The 19,440-nt window shown below is 40.1% G+C and overlaps 1 protein-coding gene across 1 annotated transcript in view; it reads left to right on the plus strand.

Annotated features, from left to right (window-relative positions):
- KIF6 (kinesin family member 6) overlaps positions 1–17,799 on the plus strand; it is an 872,665-nt gene extending 854,866 nt beyond the window's left edge. Inside the window, exons 18-19 of the mRNA XM_053712809.1 lie at positions 17,621–17,727; positions 17,777–17,799. Coding sequence (XP_053568784.1) covers positions 17,621–17,727; positions 17,777–17,799 — 130 coding nt within the window. The remainder of the gene's footprint in view (positions 1–17,620; positions 17,728–17,776) is intronic.
- Positions 17,800–19,440: the final 1,641 nt, after the last annotated feature.

A 19,440-nucleotide genomic window follows, 5' to 3' on the forward strand; every position in this document is an offset into this window, starting at 1 on the left:
TTCAACATGACATATATCACTGTGGCCGTATATCCGGCACATATAACAGTGCTATACACATTACCTGCACATTTCACCATGACATATATCACTGTGGCGGTATATCCAGCACATATCACAGTGCTATACACTTTACCTGGCACATTTCACTATGACATATATCACTTTGGTCCTATATCCGGCACATATCACAGTGCTATACACTTTACCTGGCACATTTCACCATGACATATATCACTGTGATCCTATATCTGGCACATATCTCAGTGCTATACACTTTACCTGGCACATTTCACCATGACATATATCACTGTGGTCCTATATCCGGCACATATCACACTTTACCTGGCACATTTCACCATGACATATATCACTGTGGTCCTATATCCAGCACATATCACAGTGCTATACACTTTACCTGGCACATTTCACCATGACATATATCACTGTGGTCCTATATCCGGCACATATCACAGTGTTATACACTTTACCTGGCACATTTCACCATGACATATATCACTGTGGTCCTATATCTGGCACATATCACAGTGCTATACACTTTACCTGGCACATTTCACCATGACATATATCACTGTGGTCCTATATCCAGCACATATCTCAGCGCTATACGCTTTACCTGGCACATTTCACCATGACATATATCACTGTGGCCCTATATCCGGCATATATCACAGTGCTATACACTTTACCTGGCACATTTCACCATGACACATATCACTGTGACCCTATATCCGGCACATATCACAGTGCTATAAACTTTACCTGGCACATTTCACCATGACATATATCACTGTGGTCCTATATCCGGCACATATCACAGTGCTATACACATTACCTGGCACATATCACCATGACATATATCACTGTGGCCTTATATCCGGCACATACTGTATCTCAGTGCTATACACTTTACCTGGCACATTTCACCATGACATTTATCACTGTGGTCCTATATCCGGCACATATCTCAGTGCTATACTCTTTACCTGGCACATTTCACCATGACATATATCACTGTGGTCCTATATCCGGCACATATCACAGTGCTATACACTTTACCTGGCACATTTCCACATGACATATATCACTGTGGCCCTATATCCGGCACATACCTCAGCGCTATACGCTTTACCTGGCACATTTCACCATGACACATATCACTGTGACCCTATATCCGGCACATATCACAGTGCAATAAACTTTACCTGGCACATTTCACCATGACATATATCACTGTGGTCCTATATCCGGCACATATCATAGTGCTATACACATTACCTGGCACATTTCACCATGACATATATTACTGTGACCCTATATCCGGCACATATCACAGTGCTATACACTTTACCTGGCACATTTCACCATGACATATATCACTGTGGCCCTATATCCGGCACATATCTCAGTGCTATAAACCTTACCTGGCACATTTCACCATGACATATATCACTGTGACTCTATATCCGGCACATATCACAGTGCTATACACTTTACCTGGCACATTTCACCATGACATATATCACTGTGACCCTATATCCGGCACATATCACAGTGCTATAAACTTTACCTGGCACATTTCACCATGACATATATCACTGTGGTCCTATATCCGGCACATATCACAGTGCTATACACATTACCTGGCACATATCACCATGACATATATCACTGTGATCCTATATCCGGCACATATCACAGTGCTATACACTTTACCTGGCACATTTCACCATGACATATATCACTCTGACCCTATATCCGGCACATATCACAGTGCTATACACTTTACCTGGCACATTTCAACATGACATATATCAATGTGGCCGTATATCCGGCACATATCACAGTGCTATACACTTTACCTGGCACATTTCACTATGACATATATCACTGTGGTCCTATATCCGGCACATATCACAGTGCTATACACTTTACCTGGCACATTTCACCATGACATATATCTCTGTGATCCTATATCCGGCACATATCTCAGTGCTATACACTTTACCTGGCACATTTCACCATGACATATATCACTGTGGTCCTATATCCGGCACATATCACACTTTACCTGGCACATTTCACCATGACATATATCACTGTGGTCCTATATCCAGCACATATCACAGTGCTATACACTTTACCTGGCACATTTCACCATGACATATATCACTGTGGTCCTATATCCGGCACATATCACAGTGTTATACACTTTACCTGGCACATTTCACCATGACATATATCACTGTGGTCCTATATCTGGAACATATCACAGTGCTATACACTTTACCTGGCACATTTCACCATCACATATATCACTGTGGCCCTATATCCGGCATATATCACAGTGCTATACACTTTACCTGGCACATTTGACCATGACATATATCACTGTGGCCCTATATCCGGCACATATCTCAGTGCTATAAACCTTACCTGGCACATTTCACCATGACATATATCACTGTGACTCTATATCCGGCACATATCACAGTGCTATACACTTTACCTGGCACATTTCACCATGACATATATCACTGTGGTCCTATATCCGGCACATATCACAGTGCTATACACATTACCTGGCACATATCACCATGACATATATCACTGTGATCCTATATCCGGCACATATCACAGTGCTATACACTTTACCTGGCACATTTCACCATGACATATATCACTCTGACCCTATATCCGGCACATATCACAGTGCTATACACTTTACCTGGCACATTTCAACATGACATATATCAATGTGGCCGTATATCCGGCACATATCACAGTGCTATACACTTTACCTGGCACATTTCACTATGACATATATCATTGTGGTCCTATATCCGGCACATATCACAGTGCTATACACTTTACCTGGCACATTTCACCATGACATATATCTCTGTGATCCTATATCCGGCACATATCTCAGTGCTATACACTTTACCTGGCACATTTCACCATGACATATATCACTGTGGTCCTATATCCGGCACATATCACACTTTACCTGGCACATTTCACCATGACATATATCACTGTGGTCCTATATCCAGCACATATCACAGTGCTATACACTTTACCTGGCACATTTCACCATGACATATATCACTGTGGTCCTATATCCGGCACATATCACAGTGTTATACACTTTACCTGGCACATTTCACCATGACATATATCACTGTGGTCCTATATCTGGCACATATCACAGTGCTATACACTTTACCTGGCACATTTCACCATCACATATATCACTGTGGCCCTATATCCGGCATATATCACAGTGCTATACACTTTACCTGGCACATTTGACCATGACATATATCACTGTGGTCCTATATCCGGCACATATCTCAGTGCTATACTCTTTACCTGGCACATTTCACCATGACATATATCACTGTGGTCCTATATCCGGCACATATCACAGTGCTATACACTTTACCTGGCACATTTCACCATGACATATATCACTGTGGCCCTATATCCGGCACATATCTCAGCGCTATACGCTTTACCTGGCACATTTCACCATGACACATATCACTGTGACCCTATATCCGGCACATATCACAGTGCTATAAACTTTACCTGGCACATTTCACCATGACATATATCACTGTGGTCCTATATCCGGCACATATCACAGTGCTATACACATTACCTAGCACATTTCACCATGACATATATTACTGTGACCCTATATCCGGCACATATCACAGTGCTATACACTTTACCTGGCACATTTCACCATGACATATATCACTGTGGCCCTATATCCGGCACATATCTCAGTGCTATAAACCTTACCTGGCACATTTCACCATGACATATATCACTGTGACTCTATATCCGGCACATATCACAGTGCTATACACTTTACCTGGCACATTTCACCATGACATATATCACTCTGACCCTATATCCGGCACATATCACAGTGCTATACACTTTACCTGGCACATTTCACCATGACATATATCACTCTGACCCTATATCTGGCACATATCTCAGTGCTATACACTTTACCTGGCACATTTCACCATGACATACTGTATATCACTGTGACCCTATATCCGGCACATATCACAGTGCTATACACTTTACCTGGCACATTTCACCATGACATATATCACTGTGGCCCTATATCCGGCACATATCTCAGTGCTATACTCTTTACCTGGCACATTTCACCATGACATATGTCACTGTGGTCCTATATCCGGCACATATCACAGTGCTATACACTTTACCTGGCACATTTCACCATGACATACTGTATATCACTGTGACCCTATATCCGGCACATATCTCAGTGCTATACACTTTACCTGGCACATTTCACCATGACATATATCACTGTGGTCCTATATCCGGCACATATCACAGTGCTATACACTTTACCTGGCACATTTCACTATGACATATATCACTGTAGTCCTATATCCGGCACATATCACAGTGCTATAATCTTTACCTGGCACATTTCACCATGACATATAGCACTGTGGCCCTATATCCGGCACATATCTCAGTGCTATACTCTTTACCTGGCACATTTCACCATGACATGTATCACTGTTACTCTATATCCAGCACATATCACAGTGCTATAAACTTTACCTGGCACATTTCACCATGACACATATCACAGTGCTATACACTTTACCTGGCACATTTCACCATGACATATATCACTGTGGCCCTATATCCGGCACATACCTCAGCGCTATACGCTTTACCTTTCACATTTCACCATGACATATATCACTGTGACCCTATATCCGGCACATATCACAGTGCTATACACTTTACCTGGCACATTTCACTGTGACATACTGTATATCACTGTGACCCTATATCCGGCACATATCTCAGTGCTATACACTTTACCTGGCACATTTCACTGTTACATATATCACTGTGGCCCTATATCCGGCATATATCTCAATGCTATACTCTTTACCTGGCACATTTCACCATGACATATATCACTGTGGTCCTATATCCGGCACATATCACAGTGCTATAAACTTTACCTGGCACATTTCACTGTGACATACTGTATATCACTATGACCCTATATCCGGCACATATCACAGTGCTATAATCTTTACCTGGCACATTTCACTATGACATATAGCACTGTGACTCTATATCCGGCACATATCACAGTGCTATACACTTTACCTGGCACATTTCACCATGACATATATCACTGTGGCCCTATATCCGGCACATATCTCAGTGCTATAAAACTTACCTGGCACATTTCACCATGACATATATCACTGTGACTCTATATCCGGCACATATCACAGTGCTATACACTTTACCTGGCACATTTCACCATGAATATATCACTGTGGCCCTATATCCAGCACATATCTCAGCGCTATACGCTTTACCTGGCACATTTCACCATGACATATGTCACTGTGGTCATATATCCGGCACATATCACAGTGCTATACACTTTACCTGGCACATTTCACCATGACATACTGTATATCACTGTGACCCTATATCCGGCACATATCTCAGTGCTATACACTTTACCTGGCACATTTCACCATGACATATATCACTGTGGTCCTATATCCGGCACATATCACAGTGCTATACACTTTACCTGGCACATTTCACTATGACATATATCACTGTAGTCCTATATCCGGCACATATCACAGTGCTATAATCTTTACCTGGCACATTTCACCATGACATATAGCACTGTGGCCCTATATCCGGCACATATCTCAGTGCTATACTCTTTACCTGGCACATTTCACCATGACATAGATCACTGTTACTCTATATCCAGCACATATCACAGTGCTATAAACTTTACCTGGCACATTTCACCATGACACATATCACAGTGCTATACACTTTACCTGGCACATTTCACCATGACATATATCACTGTGGCCCTATATCCGGCACATACCTCAGCGCTATACGCTTTACCTTTCACATTTCACCATGACATATATCACTGTGACCCTATATCCGGCACATATCACAGTGCTATACACTTTACCTGGCACATTTCACTGTGACATACTGTATATCACTGTGACCCTATATCCGGCACATATCTCAGTGCTATACACTTTACCTGGCACATTTCACTGTTACATATATCACTGTGGCCCTATATCCGGCATATATCTCAATGCTATACTCTTTACCTGGCACATTTCACCATGACATATATCACTGTGGTCCTATATCCGGCACATATCACAGTGCTATAAACTTTACCTGGCACATTTCACTGTGACATACTGTATATCACTATGACCCTATATCCGGCACATATCACAGTGCTATAATCTTTACCTGGCACATTTCACTATGACATATAGCACTGTGACTCTATATCCGGCACATATCACAGTGCTATACACTTTACCTGGCACATTTCACCATGACATATATCACTGTGGCCCTATATCCGGCACATATCTCAGTGCTATAAACCTTACCTGGCACATTTCACCATGACATATATCACTGTGACTCTATATCCGGCACATATCACAGTGCTATACACTTTACCTGGCACATTTCACCATGAATATATCACTGTGGCCCTATATCCAGCACATATCTCAGCGCTATACGCTTTACCTGGCACATTTCACCATGACATATATCACTGTGATCCTACATCCAACACATATCACAGTTCTATACACTTTACCTGGCACATTTTACCATGACATATATCACTGTGACTCTATATCCGGCACATATCACAGTGCTATACACTTTACCTGGCACATTTCACCATGAATATATCACTGTGGCCCTATATCCAGCACATATCTCAGCGCTATACGCTTTACCTGGCACATTTCACCATGACATATATCACTGTGATCCTACATCCAACACATATCACAGTTCTATACATATTACCTGGCACGTTTCACCATGACATATATCACTGTGGCCGTATATCCGGCACATATAACAGTGCTATACATATTACCTGGCACATTTCACCATGACATATATCACTGTGGTCCTATATCCGGTACATATCACAGTGCTATACACATTACCTGGCACATTTCACCATGACTTATATCACTGTGGTCCTATATCCGGCACATATCACAGTGTTATACACTTTACCTGGCACATTTCACCATGACATATATCACTGTGGTCCTATATCTGGCACATATCACAGTGCTATACACTTTACCTGGCACATTTCACCATCACATATATCACTGTGGCCCTATATCCGGCATATATCACAGTGCTATACACTTTACCTGGCACATTTGACCATGACATATATCACTGTGGTCCTATATCCGGCACATATCTCAGTGCTATACTCTTTACCTGGCACATTTCACCATGACATATATCACTGTGGTCCTATATCCGGCACATATCACAGTGCTATACACTTTACCTGGCACATTTCAATATGACATATATCACTGTGGCCCTATATCCGGCACATATCTCAGCGCTATACGCTTTACCTGGCACATTTCACCATGACACATATCACTGTGACCCTATATCCGGCACATATCACAGTGCTATAAACTTTACCTGGCACATTTCACCATGACATATATCACTGTGGTCCTATATCCGGCACATATCACAGTGCTATACACATTACCTGGCACATTTCACCATGACATATATTACTGTGACCCTATATCCGGCACATATCACAGTGCTATACACTTTACCTGGCACATTTCACCATGACATATATCACTGTGGCCCTATATCCGGCACATATCTCAGTGCTATAAACCTTACCTGGCACATTTCACCATGACATATATCACTGTGACTCTATATCCAGCACATATCACAGTGCTATACACTTTACCTGGCACATTTCACCATGACATATATCACTCTGACCCTATGTCCGGCACATATCACAGTGCTATACACTTTACCTGGCACATTTCACCATGACATATATCACTCTGACCCTATATCCGGCACATATCTCAGTGCTATACACTTTACCTGGCACATTTCACCATGACATACTGTATATCACTGTGACCCTATATCCGGCACATATCACAGTGCTATACACTTTACCTGGCACATTTCACCATGACATATATCACTGTGGCCCTATATCCGGCATATATCTCAGTGCTATACTCTTTACCTGGCACATTTCACCATGACATATGTCACTGTGGTCCTATATCCGGCACATATCACAGTGCTATACACTTTACCTGGCACATTTCACCATGACATACTGTATATCACTGTGACCCTATATCCGGCACATATCTCAGTGCTATACACTTTACCTGGCACATTTCACTGTGACATATATCACTGTGGTCCTATATCCGGCACATATCACAGTGCTATACACTTTACCTGGCACATTTCACTATGACATATATCACTGTAGTCCTATATCCGGCACATATCACAGTGCTATAATCTTTACCTGGCACATTTCACCATGACATATAGCACTGTGGCCCTATATCCGGCACATATCTCAGTGCTATACTCTTTACCTGGCACATTTCACCATGACATAGATCACTGTTACTCTATATCCAGCACATATCACAGTGCTATAAACTTTACCTGGCACATTTCACCATGACACATATCACAGTGCTATACACTTTACCTGGCACATTTCACCATGACATATATCACTGTGGCCCTATATCCGGCACATACCTCAGCGCTATACGCTTTACCTTTCACATTTCACCATGACATATATCACTGTGACCCTATATCCGGCACATATCACAGTGCTATACACTTTACCTGGCACATTTCACTGTGACATACTGTATATCACTGTGACCCTATATCCGGCACATATCTCAGTGCTATACACTTTACCTGGCACATTTCACTGTTACATATATCACTGTGGCCCTATATCCGGCATATATCTCAATGCTATACTCTTTACCTGGCACATTTCACCATGACATATATCACTGTGGTCCTATATCCGGCACATATCACAGTGCTATAAACTTTACCTGGCACATTTCACTGTGACATACTGTATATCACTATGACCCTATATCCGGCACATATCACAGTGCTATAATCTTTACCTGGCACATTTCACTATGACATATAGCACTGTGACTCTATATCCGGCACATATCACAGTGCTATACACTTTACCTGGCACATTTCACCATGACATATATCACTGTGGCCCTATATCCGGCACATATCTCAGTGCTATAAAACTTACCTGGCACATTTCACCATGACATATATCACTGTGACTCTATATCCGGCACATATCACAGTGCTATACACTTTACCTGGCACATTTCACCATGAATATATCACTGTGGCCCTATATCCAGCACATATCTCAGCGCTATACGCTTTACCTGGCACATTTCACCATGACATATGTCACTGTGGTCATATATCCGGCACATATCACAGTGCTATACACTTTACCTGGCACATTTCACCATGACATACTGTATATCACTGTGACCCTATATCCGGCACATATCTCAGTGCTATACACTTTACCTGGCACATTTCACTGTGACATATATCACTGTGGTCCTATATCCGGCACATATCACAGTGCTATACACTTTACCTGGCACATTTCACTATGACATATATCACTGTAGTCCTATATCCGGCACATATCACAGTGCTATAATCTTTACCTGGCACATTTCACCATGACATATAGCACTGTGGCCCTATATCCGGCACATATCTCAGTGCTATACTCTTTACCTGGCACATTTCACCATGACATAGATCACTGTTACTCTATATCCAGCACATATCACAGTGCTATAAACTTTACCTGGCACATTTCACCATGACACATATCACAGTGCTATACACTTTACCTGGCACATTTCACCATGACATATATCACTGTGGCCCTATATCCGGCACATACCTCAGCGCTATACGCTTTACCTTTCACATTTCACCATGACATATATCACTGTGACCCTATATCCGGCACATATCACAGTGCTATACACTTTACCTGGCACATTTCACTGTGACATACTGTATATCACTGTGACCCTATATCCGGCACATATCTCAGTGCTATACACTTTACCTGGCACATTTCACTGTTACATATATCACTGTGGCCCTATATCCGGCATATATCTCAATGCTATACTCTTTACCTGGCACATTTCACCATGACATATATCACTGTGGTCCTATATCCGGCACATATCACAGTGCTATAAACTTTACCTGGCACATTTCACTGTGACATACTGTATATCACTATGACCCTATATCCGGCACATATCACAGTGCTATAATCTTTACCTGGCACATTTCACTATGACATATAGCACTGTGACTCTATATCCGGCACATATCACAGTGCTATACACTTTACCTGGCACATTTCACCATGACATATATCACTGTGGCCCTATATCCGGCACATATCTCAGTGCTATAAACCTTACCTGGCACATTTCACCATGACATATATCACTGTGACTCTATATCCGGCACATATCTCAGCGCTATACGCTTTACCTGGCACATTTCACCATGACATATATCACTGTGATCCTACATCCAACACATATCACAGTTCTATACATATTACCTGGCACGTTTCACCATGACATATATCACTGTGGCCGTATATCCGGCACATATAACAGTGCTATACATATTACCTGGCACATTTCACCATGACATATATCACTGTGGTCCTATATCCGGTACATATCACAGTGCTATACACATTACCTGGCACATTTCACCATGACTTATATCACTGTGACGGTATATCAGGCACATATCACAGTGCTATACACATTACCTGGCACATTTCACCATGACATATATCACTGTGGTCCTATATCAGGCACATATAACAGTGCTATACATATTACCTGGCACATTTCACCATGACATATATCACTGTGGTCCTATATCAGGCACATATCACAGTGCTATACACTTTACCTGGCACATTTCACCATGACTTATATCACTGTGACGGTATATCAGGCACATATCACAGTGCTATACACATTACCTGGCACATTTCACCATGACTTATATCACTGTGACGGTATATCAGGCACATATCACAGTGCTATACACATTACCTGGCACAGTCTCTGTGATACTTTATATCAGCATTTCTCATCTCCAGTCCTCAAACCTCACTAACTGGTTCCCCTACCTGAGTACAGGTGAGTTAGCAGCTAATCAGACAGGGATACACATTACCTGGCACATTTCACCATGACATATATCACTGTGGTCCTATATCAGGCACATATAACAGTGCTATACATATTACCTGGCACATTTCACCATGACATATATTACTGTGGTCCTATATCCGGCACATATCACAGTGCTATAAACTTTACCTGGCACATTTCACCATGACATATATCACTGTGGTCCTTTATCCGGCACATATCACAGTGCTATAAACTTTACCTGGCACATTTCACCATGACATATATCACTGTGGTCCTATATCCGGCACATATCACAGTGCTATACACTTTACCTGGCACATTTCACTGTGACATACTGTATATCACTGTCACCCTATATCCGGCACATATCTCAGTGCTATACACTTTACCTGGCACATTTCACCATGACATATATCACTGTGACCCTATATCCGGCACATATCACAGTGCTATACACTTTACCTGGCACATTTCACTGTGACATACTGTATATCACTGTGACCCTATATCCGGCACATATCTCAGTGCTATACACTTTACCTGGCACATTTCACTGTTACATATATCACTGTGGCCCTATATCCGGCATATATCTCAGTGCTATACTCTTTACCTGGCACATTTCACCATGACATATATCACTGTGGTCCTATATCCGGCACATATCACAGTGCTATAAACTTTACCTGGCACATTTCACTGTGACATACTGTATATCACTATGACCCTATATCCGGCACATATCACAGTGCTATAATCTTTACCTGGCACATTTCACTATGACATATAGCACTGTGACTCTATATCCGGCACATATCACAGTGCTATACACTTTACCTGGCACATTTCACCATGACATATATCACTGTGGCCCTATATCCGGCACATATCTCAGTGCTATAAACCTTACCTGGCACATTTCACCATGACATATATCACTGTGATCCTACATCCAACACATATCACAGTTCTATACATATTACCTGGCACGTTTCACCATGACATATATCACTGTGGCCGTATATCCGGCACATATAACAGTGCTATACATATTACCTGGCACATTTCACCATGACATATATCACTGTGGTCCTATATCCGGCACATATCACAGTGCTATACACATTACCTGGCACATTTCACCATGACTTATATCACTGTGACGGTATATCAGGCACATATCACAGTGCTATACACATTACCTGGCACATTTCACCATGACATATATCACTGTGGTCCTATATCAGGCACATATAACAGTGCTATACATATTACCTGGCACATTTCACCATGACATATATCACTGTGGTCCTATATCAGGCACATATCACAGTGCTATACACATTACCTGGCACATTTCACCATGACTTATATCACTGTGACGGTATATCAGGCACATATCAAAGTGCTATACACATTACCTGGCACAGTCTCTGTGATACTTTATATCAGCATTTCTCATCTCCAGTCCTCAAACCTCACTAACTGGTTCCCCTACCTGAGTACAGGTGAGTTAGCAGCTAATCAGACAGGGATATACAATCTGGCCCGCTGTGTACTTCAAAAAAAAATATTTCTTTTCTATTTATCACTGTGGTCCTATATCCGGCACATATCTCAGTGCTATACTCTTTAACTGGCACATTTCACCATGACATATATCACTGTGGTCCTATATCCGGCATATATCTCAGTGCTATACACTTTACCTGGCACATTTCCACATGACATATATCACTGTGGCCCTATATCCGGCACATACCTCAGCGCTATATGCTTTACCTGGCACATCTATATCCGGCACATATCACAGTGCTATACACTTTACCTGGCACATTTCACCATGACATATATCACTGTGACCCTATATCCGGCACATATCACAGTGCTATACACTTTACCTGGCACATTTCACCATGACATATATCACTGTGACCCTATATCCGGCACATATCACAGTGCTATACACTTTACCTGGCACATTTCACCATGACATATATCACTGTGGTCCTATATCCGGCACATATCACAGTGCTATACACTTTACCTGGCACATTTCACTGTGACATACTGTATATCACTGTGACCCTATATCCGGCACATATCTCAGTGCTATACACTTTACCTGGCACATTTCACCATGACATATATCACTGTGACCCTATATCCGGCACATATCACAGTGCTATACACTTTACCTGGCACATTTCACTGTGACATACTGTATATCACTGTGACCCTATATCCGGCACATATCTCAGTGCTATACACTTTACCTGGCACATTTCACTGTGACATATATCACTGTGGCCCTATATCCGGCATATATCTCAGTGCTATACTCTTTACCTGGCACATTTCACCATGACATATATCACTGTGGTCCTATATCCGGCACATATCACAGTGCTATACACTTTACCTGGCACATTTCACTGTGACATATATCACTATGACCCTATATCCGGCACATATCACAGTGCTATACACTTTACCTGGCACATTTCACCATGAATATATCACTGTGGCCCTATATCCGGCACATATCACAGTGCTATACACATTACCTGGCACATTTCACCATGACACATATCACTATGACCCTATATCTGGCACATATCACAGTGCTATAATCTTTACCTGGCACATTTCACTATGACATATAGCACTGTGGCCCTATATCCGGCACATATCACAGTGCTATACACTTTACCTGGCACATTTCAGCATGAATATATCACTGTGGCCCTATATCCAGCACATATCTCAGCGCTATACGCTTTACCTGGCACATTTCACCATGACATATATCACTGTGATCCTACATCCAACACATATCACAGTTCTATACATATTACCTGGCACGTTTCACCATGACATATATCACTGTGGCCGTATATCCGGCACATATAACAGTGCTATACATATTACCTGGCACATTTCACCATGACATATATCACTGTGGTCCTATATCCGGCACATATCACAGTGCTATACACTTTACCTGGCACATTTCAGCATGAATATATCACTGTGGCCCTATATCCAGCACATATCTCAGCGCTATACGCTTTACCTGGCACATTTCACCATGACATATATCACTGTGATCCTACATCCAACACATATCACAGTTCTATACATATTACCTGGCACGTTTCACCATGACATATATCACTGTGGTCCTATATCCGGCACATATCACAGTGCTATACACATTACCTGGCACATTTCACCATGACTTATATCACTGTGACGGTATATCAGGCACATATCACAGTGCTATACACATTACCTGGCACATTTCACCATGATATATATCACTGTGGTCCTATATCAGGCACATATAACAGTGCTATACACATTACCTGGCACATTTCACCATGAATATATCACTGTGGCCCTATATCCAGCACATATCTCAGCGCTATACGCTTTACCTGGCACATTTCACCATGACACATATCACTGTGACCCTATATCCGGCACATATCACAGTGCTATAAACTTTACCTGGCACATTTCACCATGACACATATCACTGTGGCCCTATATCCGGCATATATCTCAGTGCTATACTCTTTACCTGGCACATTTCACCATGACATATATCACTGTGATCCTATATCCGGCACATATCACAGTGCTATACACTTTAGCAGGCACATTTCACCATGACATATATCACTGTGACCCTATATCCGGCACATATCTCAGTGCTATACACATTACCTGGCACATTTCACCATGACATATATCACTGTGACCATATATCCGGCACATATCTCAGTGCTATACACATTACCTGGCACATTTCACCATGACATATATCACTGTGACCCTATATCCGGCACATGTCTCAGTGCTATAAACCTTACCTGGCACATTTCACCATGACATATATCACTGTGACCATATATCCGGCACATATCACAGTGCTATACACTTTACCTGGCACAGTCTCTGTGATACTTTATATCAGCATTTCTCATCTCCAGTCCTCAAACCTCACTAACTGGTTCCCCTACCTGAGTACAGGTGAGTTAGTAGCTGATCAGACAGGGATATACAATCTGGCCCGCTGTGTACTTCAAAAAAAATATTTCTTTGATACATTGGAAATAGAGCATCCCTTGCCAATGTGCCAGCTGCCCTTTGGGGTACTTGTGTGACTGATTCAGAGACATGGCCTCACAGCTTTTGTCCATGAGTGAAGGTTACGTATCTGCTGCTTTTTCTGTAAAGATGCGTGTAGCATATTCAGGTGTAATAAATTTGCTGAAACACAAGTTCAAACCTGATGTCATTTTGTATTATGCCGGTTTTGTGGAAATCGTGAACCTTAAAGTATATTTTGTGTAGCAACAGCGGTTGTATATAGAGCTTCTGATACAGCACTAATTTTTATTCTCTATCATCTGTTGCCACCTGGTGTTAAATCAGGAAGCTGGCACACAATCGCCTCTATGTCTGCTGTCCTTTCATCCATGCTTTGTACTAAAACTCCTGCATTAAAGTGTCCATGTCAGGTAGGTGAGCAGGTATTTATTGACAAATCAAGGAGTTTAATGAGATTTTCTGAATCTAAACCTCTTTCCAGGTAAAACAATCCTATCCCATTGTTTACAAACTAATCAGAAAACATGTGAGACTTAAAAGCATCAGAAAAAAGAGATTTCTTCCAGTCTAATCTCTATGTGACCTCTTCACAAGTCTTTGTATATTACAGAATTATGAGTGTTCTTGTAACTTCCAAGTGATCTGGTTGTGACCAGCAATAAGAGCTCTCAGGATCTCACTTTATACTCACTAGCACCCAACAGCTCATGGCTCTCAGGACAACAGAATGTCCCTTGAAAACTGCCAGAAATCTCCAGAGTAGGGGAACGTATAAAACCATATTAATTACTTTTCCTAGAACCAAATGTCATGTAAGAATCTCTTTAGTGGGTTTGTGTGTCTGTTTGCAACCATTGTGGTCATGCAGTGCTGTTGCCACCTAGTGGCTAAGTACAATTGGTGCACGTTCATATTATTTGTTCAGATTCTTGGTAATGTCAGACTACGCCTTCCTCACTTGCATATAAGTAGTTGTGAATCTGATTACTGTGGCTAAGCTCTATTGCTTAGACCAGAACTGTGTAAGCAGTATTGTTTAAAGGCTCATATTGATCATTTTGTTCTTGTAGGTTTCACCTTTTCCCTTTTTTCCTTTTTTTGGGATTCCTGCTACTTGCAGTTTATTTTCACTTGGCTTGTGTAATACCCTCAGCAATGTATTTATTGTCTTTACTATTGTCTAAAACAGTTGTTGGTTATACATTAAAACCTTTTTATGTGTGAGCTCTTATCCTTTTATATATATATATATATATATATATATATATATATATATATATATATATATATATATATATATATATATATATATATATATGTGTGTGTGTGTGTGTGTGTTTATATGGATATATATATAAATATATATATATATATATGTGTGTGTGTGTGTGTATATATATATATAAATATATATATGTGTGTGTATATATATATATATATAAATATATATGTGTGTGTGTGTATGTGTGTGTGTGTGTGTGTATATATATATATATATATATGTGTGTGTGTATATATATATATATATATATATATGTGTGTGTGTGTATATATATATATATATATATATATATATATATATATGTGTGTGTGTGTGTGTGTGTGTATGTGTGTACATGTGTGTGTGTGTGTGTGTGTAAATATGTGTGTATATATGTGTGTGTTTGTATATATGTGTGTGTGTGTATATGTGTGTGTGTGTAAATATGTGTGTGTGTGTATATATATATATATATATATATATATATATATATATATATGTGTGTGTGTGTGTGTGTATATATATATATATATATATATATATATATATATATATATATATATATATATATATGCGTGTGTGTGTGTATATGTGTGTGTATATGTGTGTGTGTGTGTGTGTGTATATATATATATATATATATATGTGTGTGTGTGTATATATATATATGTGTGTGTGTGTGTATATATATGTGTGTGTGTATATGAATTCTTATTTGCTGAGAGTGGGGAGTCAATTTAACCATTTATCAGATACTATTTCAGTTGGTTCTGCTAGTAGCTAATAAATGGCGTTGTTTATTGCACATTTGTGTACACATAATGCTAACTGAATTGGTGCTGACTGATGGATAATGCAAGTTAACATGTAATGCAGTACACTGTGTCTGCAGCCTATGACAAGTGCTCACTTTACCATCATTTCCCATGTTGCAATGCTGTGCTTGAGATTCCGCTTGGTTGTCTTTCAGGGTTCCGCAGAATCCAGACTCTCCAATCCCCCTTACAGGAGACAGCCAGACGGACGCAGATATCCTGGCTTTTGTGAGAGCTCGTCAGAATCTGATGCAAAGAAAGGGTAAGTGGCAGTTGTTTTTCTTTCTGCCAGACTTTTATATCCATTTCAGAAAACGTATATTTGATTAATTAGTAGCATATCTCAAAGCTAGAAACACTCATTTTATAAAAACATAGTGCAAAATAAAAAGTGCAAGAACTGACGTCTTAAAATATAGGCCAGGCTGTGCAAAATTGTACAGATCCCCTCTATATGTATTTATATCTGTATGACAGTAAAGTCAAAATTAAACTTTCATGATTCAGACAGAGCATATCATTTATCAACAACTTTCCGATATACTTCTGTTGTCAAATCTCCTTTGTTCTCATTTTTTTTAAAAACATACCTAGGTAGATTAGGTTCAAGAATAGAAATGTGCTGCTGAGAGCTAGCTGTACATATATGCCTCTTGTTATTGGCTCACCTGATGTGCTCAGCTAGCTCACAGTTGTGTATCGCTGCTAGTTCAACAAAGGATACAAGAAAATATATGATAATAGAATTAAATTGGAAAGTTGTTTAAAATTATATGTTCTATCTGAATTATGAAAGAAAAATGTTTGGTTTCAAGTCCCTTTACCATTGCTCAAACACAATCAATAGTGCTTCTATTAAGTTATTTTTGTATTGTTCGAGTAATAGTCTAGGGCGCACTAACATCTGTGTGTCACCTACGGCGGGTGAGCTAAATCCCCCATAATAGCCTATGTGGATACAGAGTAAAATTAATGTCAGATATCGACTGATCTCGATCTTCATGTTGTTTTCTTCTATACTAATAATAATGCTTTACTTTGGTACTAAATTTTACAGCAGTATTTTTGATTGCGCTCGAGTGCAGCACAACTCATCACTTGTAATATGAGTACAGTGACCCTGCAGCATGCTATATAGATAAAGGAGATAAGATAAAAATATTCCATAAGCTATTCATCTTATATGTTCCTGGGCACACAATAGTGAAATTTAGCTAAGAATATGGTTATTATTATTTCACTAAGTTGTGAAAGTTATCAAATTCCATTTACCCACAGATACCCAGTAGAGTACAGCCGCTTATCTATTGGAGATACACTTTTTAGTGAAGTACAGTTATGGAATCAGCAGTTGTACCATTGTGCATACATAACCAAATACAAAATAGCCATATATAGCTGTGAGGTCTATATATACTCTCAGGAGCATATGTGCACTTATTAAAACTGGTTGGGTCCGTGCATCCAAGTACTGCAAAAATGTACTCAGAAAAGTGTAATCAAATTCTATCAAAATAAGCACAATAAATGTCCTGTACAGATTAGAAAGGATGCCTAATGCGCATTTCACCAAAGGCTTTTTCAAAGGTGAACTGATTGTTGCTTATCTTGTGTTTAAATATCCCTATTTTCCCTTTCAGAGATACATACTACCACATACCATAAAGTTCACCTATCCAAGTCTAGGCAAGATCCCATTGGCTAAATAGGGATCATGGGATCTGGGATTCACCAATCATAGGAAAGTTTGGAGCAGAATGTACCTTCTCTTAGAAATCAAAAAAATAATGTATATCAAAGTTATTAACACCATCAAGTGTAAAATCAGAATTAAATATTTTTGTCTCTCAAACCACCTTGTTACCAAGTTGCTATGATTGCTCAAAGTACTTAAAACCATTGTTGAACATATCATGTATGACAAACAGTTTCTGACATCATTCTTTTTTCTTTGGTTTTGGGCCACTATAACTGT

This window comes from Bombina bombina, chromosome 4 (assembly GCF_027579735.1).
Source record: "Bombina bombina isolate aBomBom1 chromosome 4, aBomBom1.pri, whole genome shotgun sequence".
NCBI lineage: Eukaryota > Metazoa > Chordata > Amphibia > Anura > Bombinatoridae > Bombina > Bombina bombina.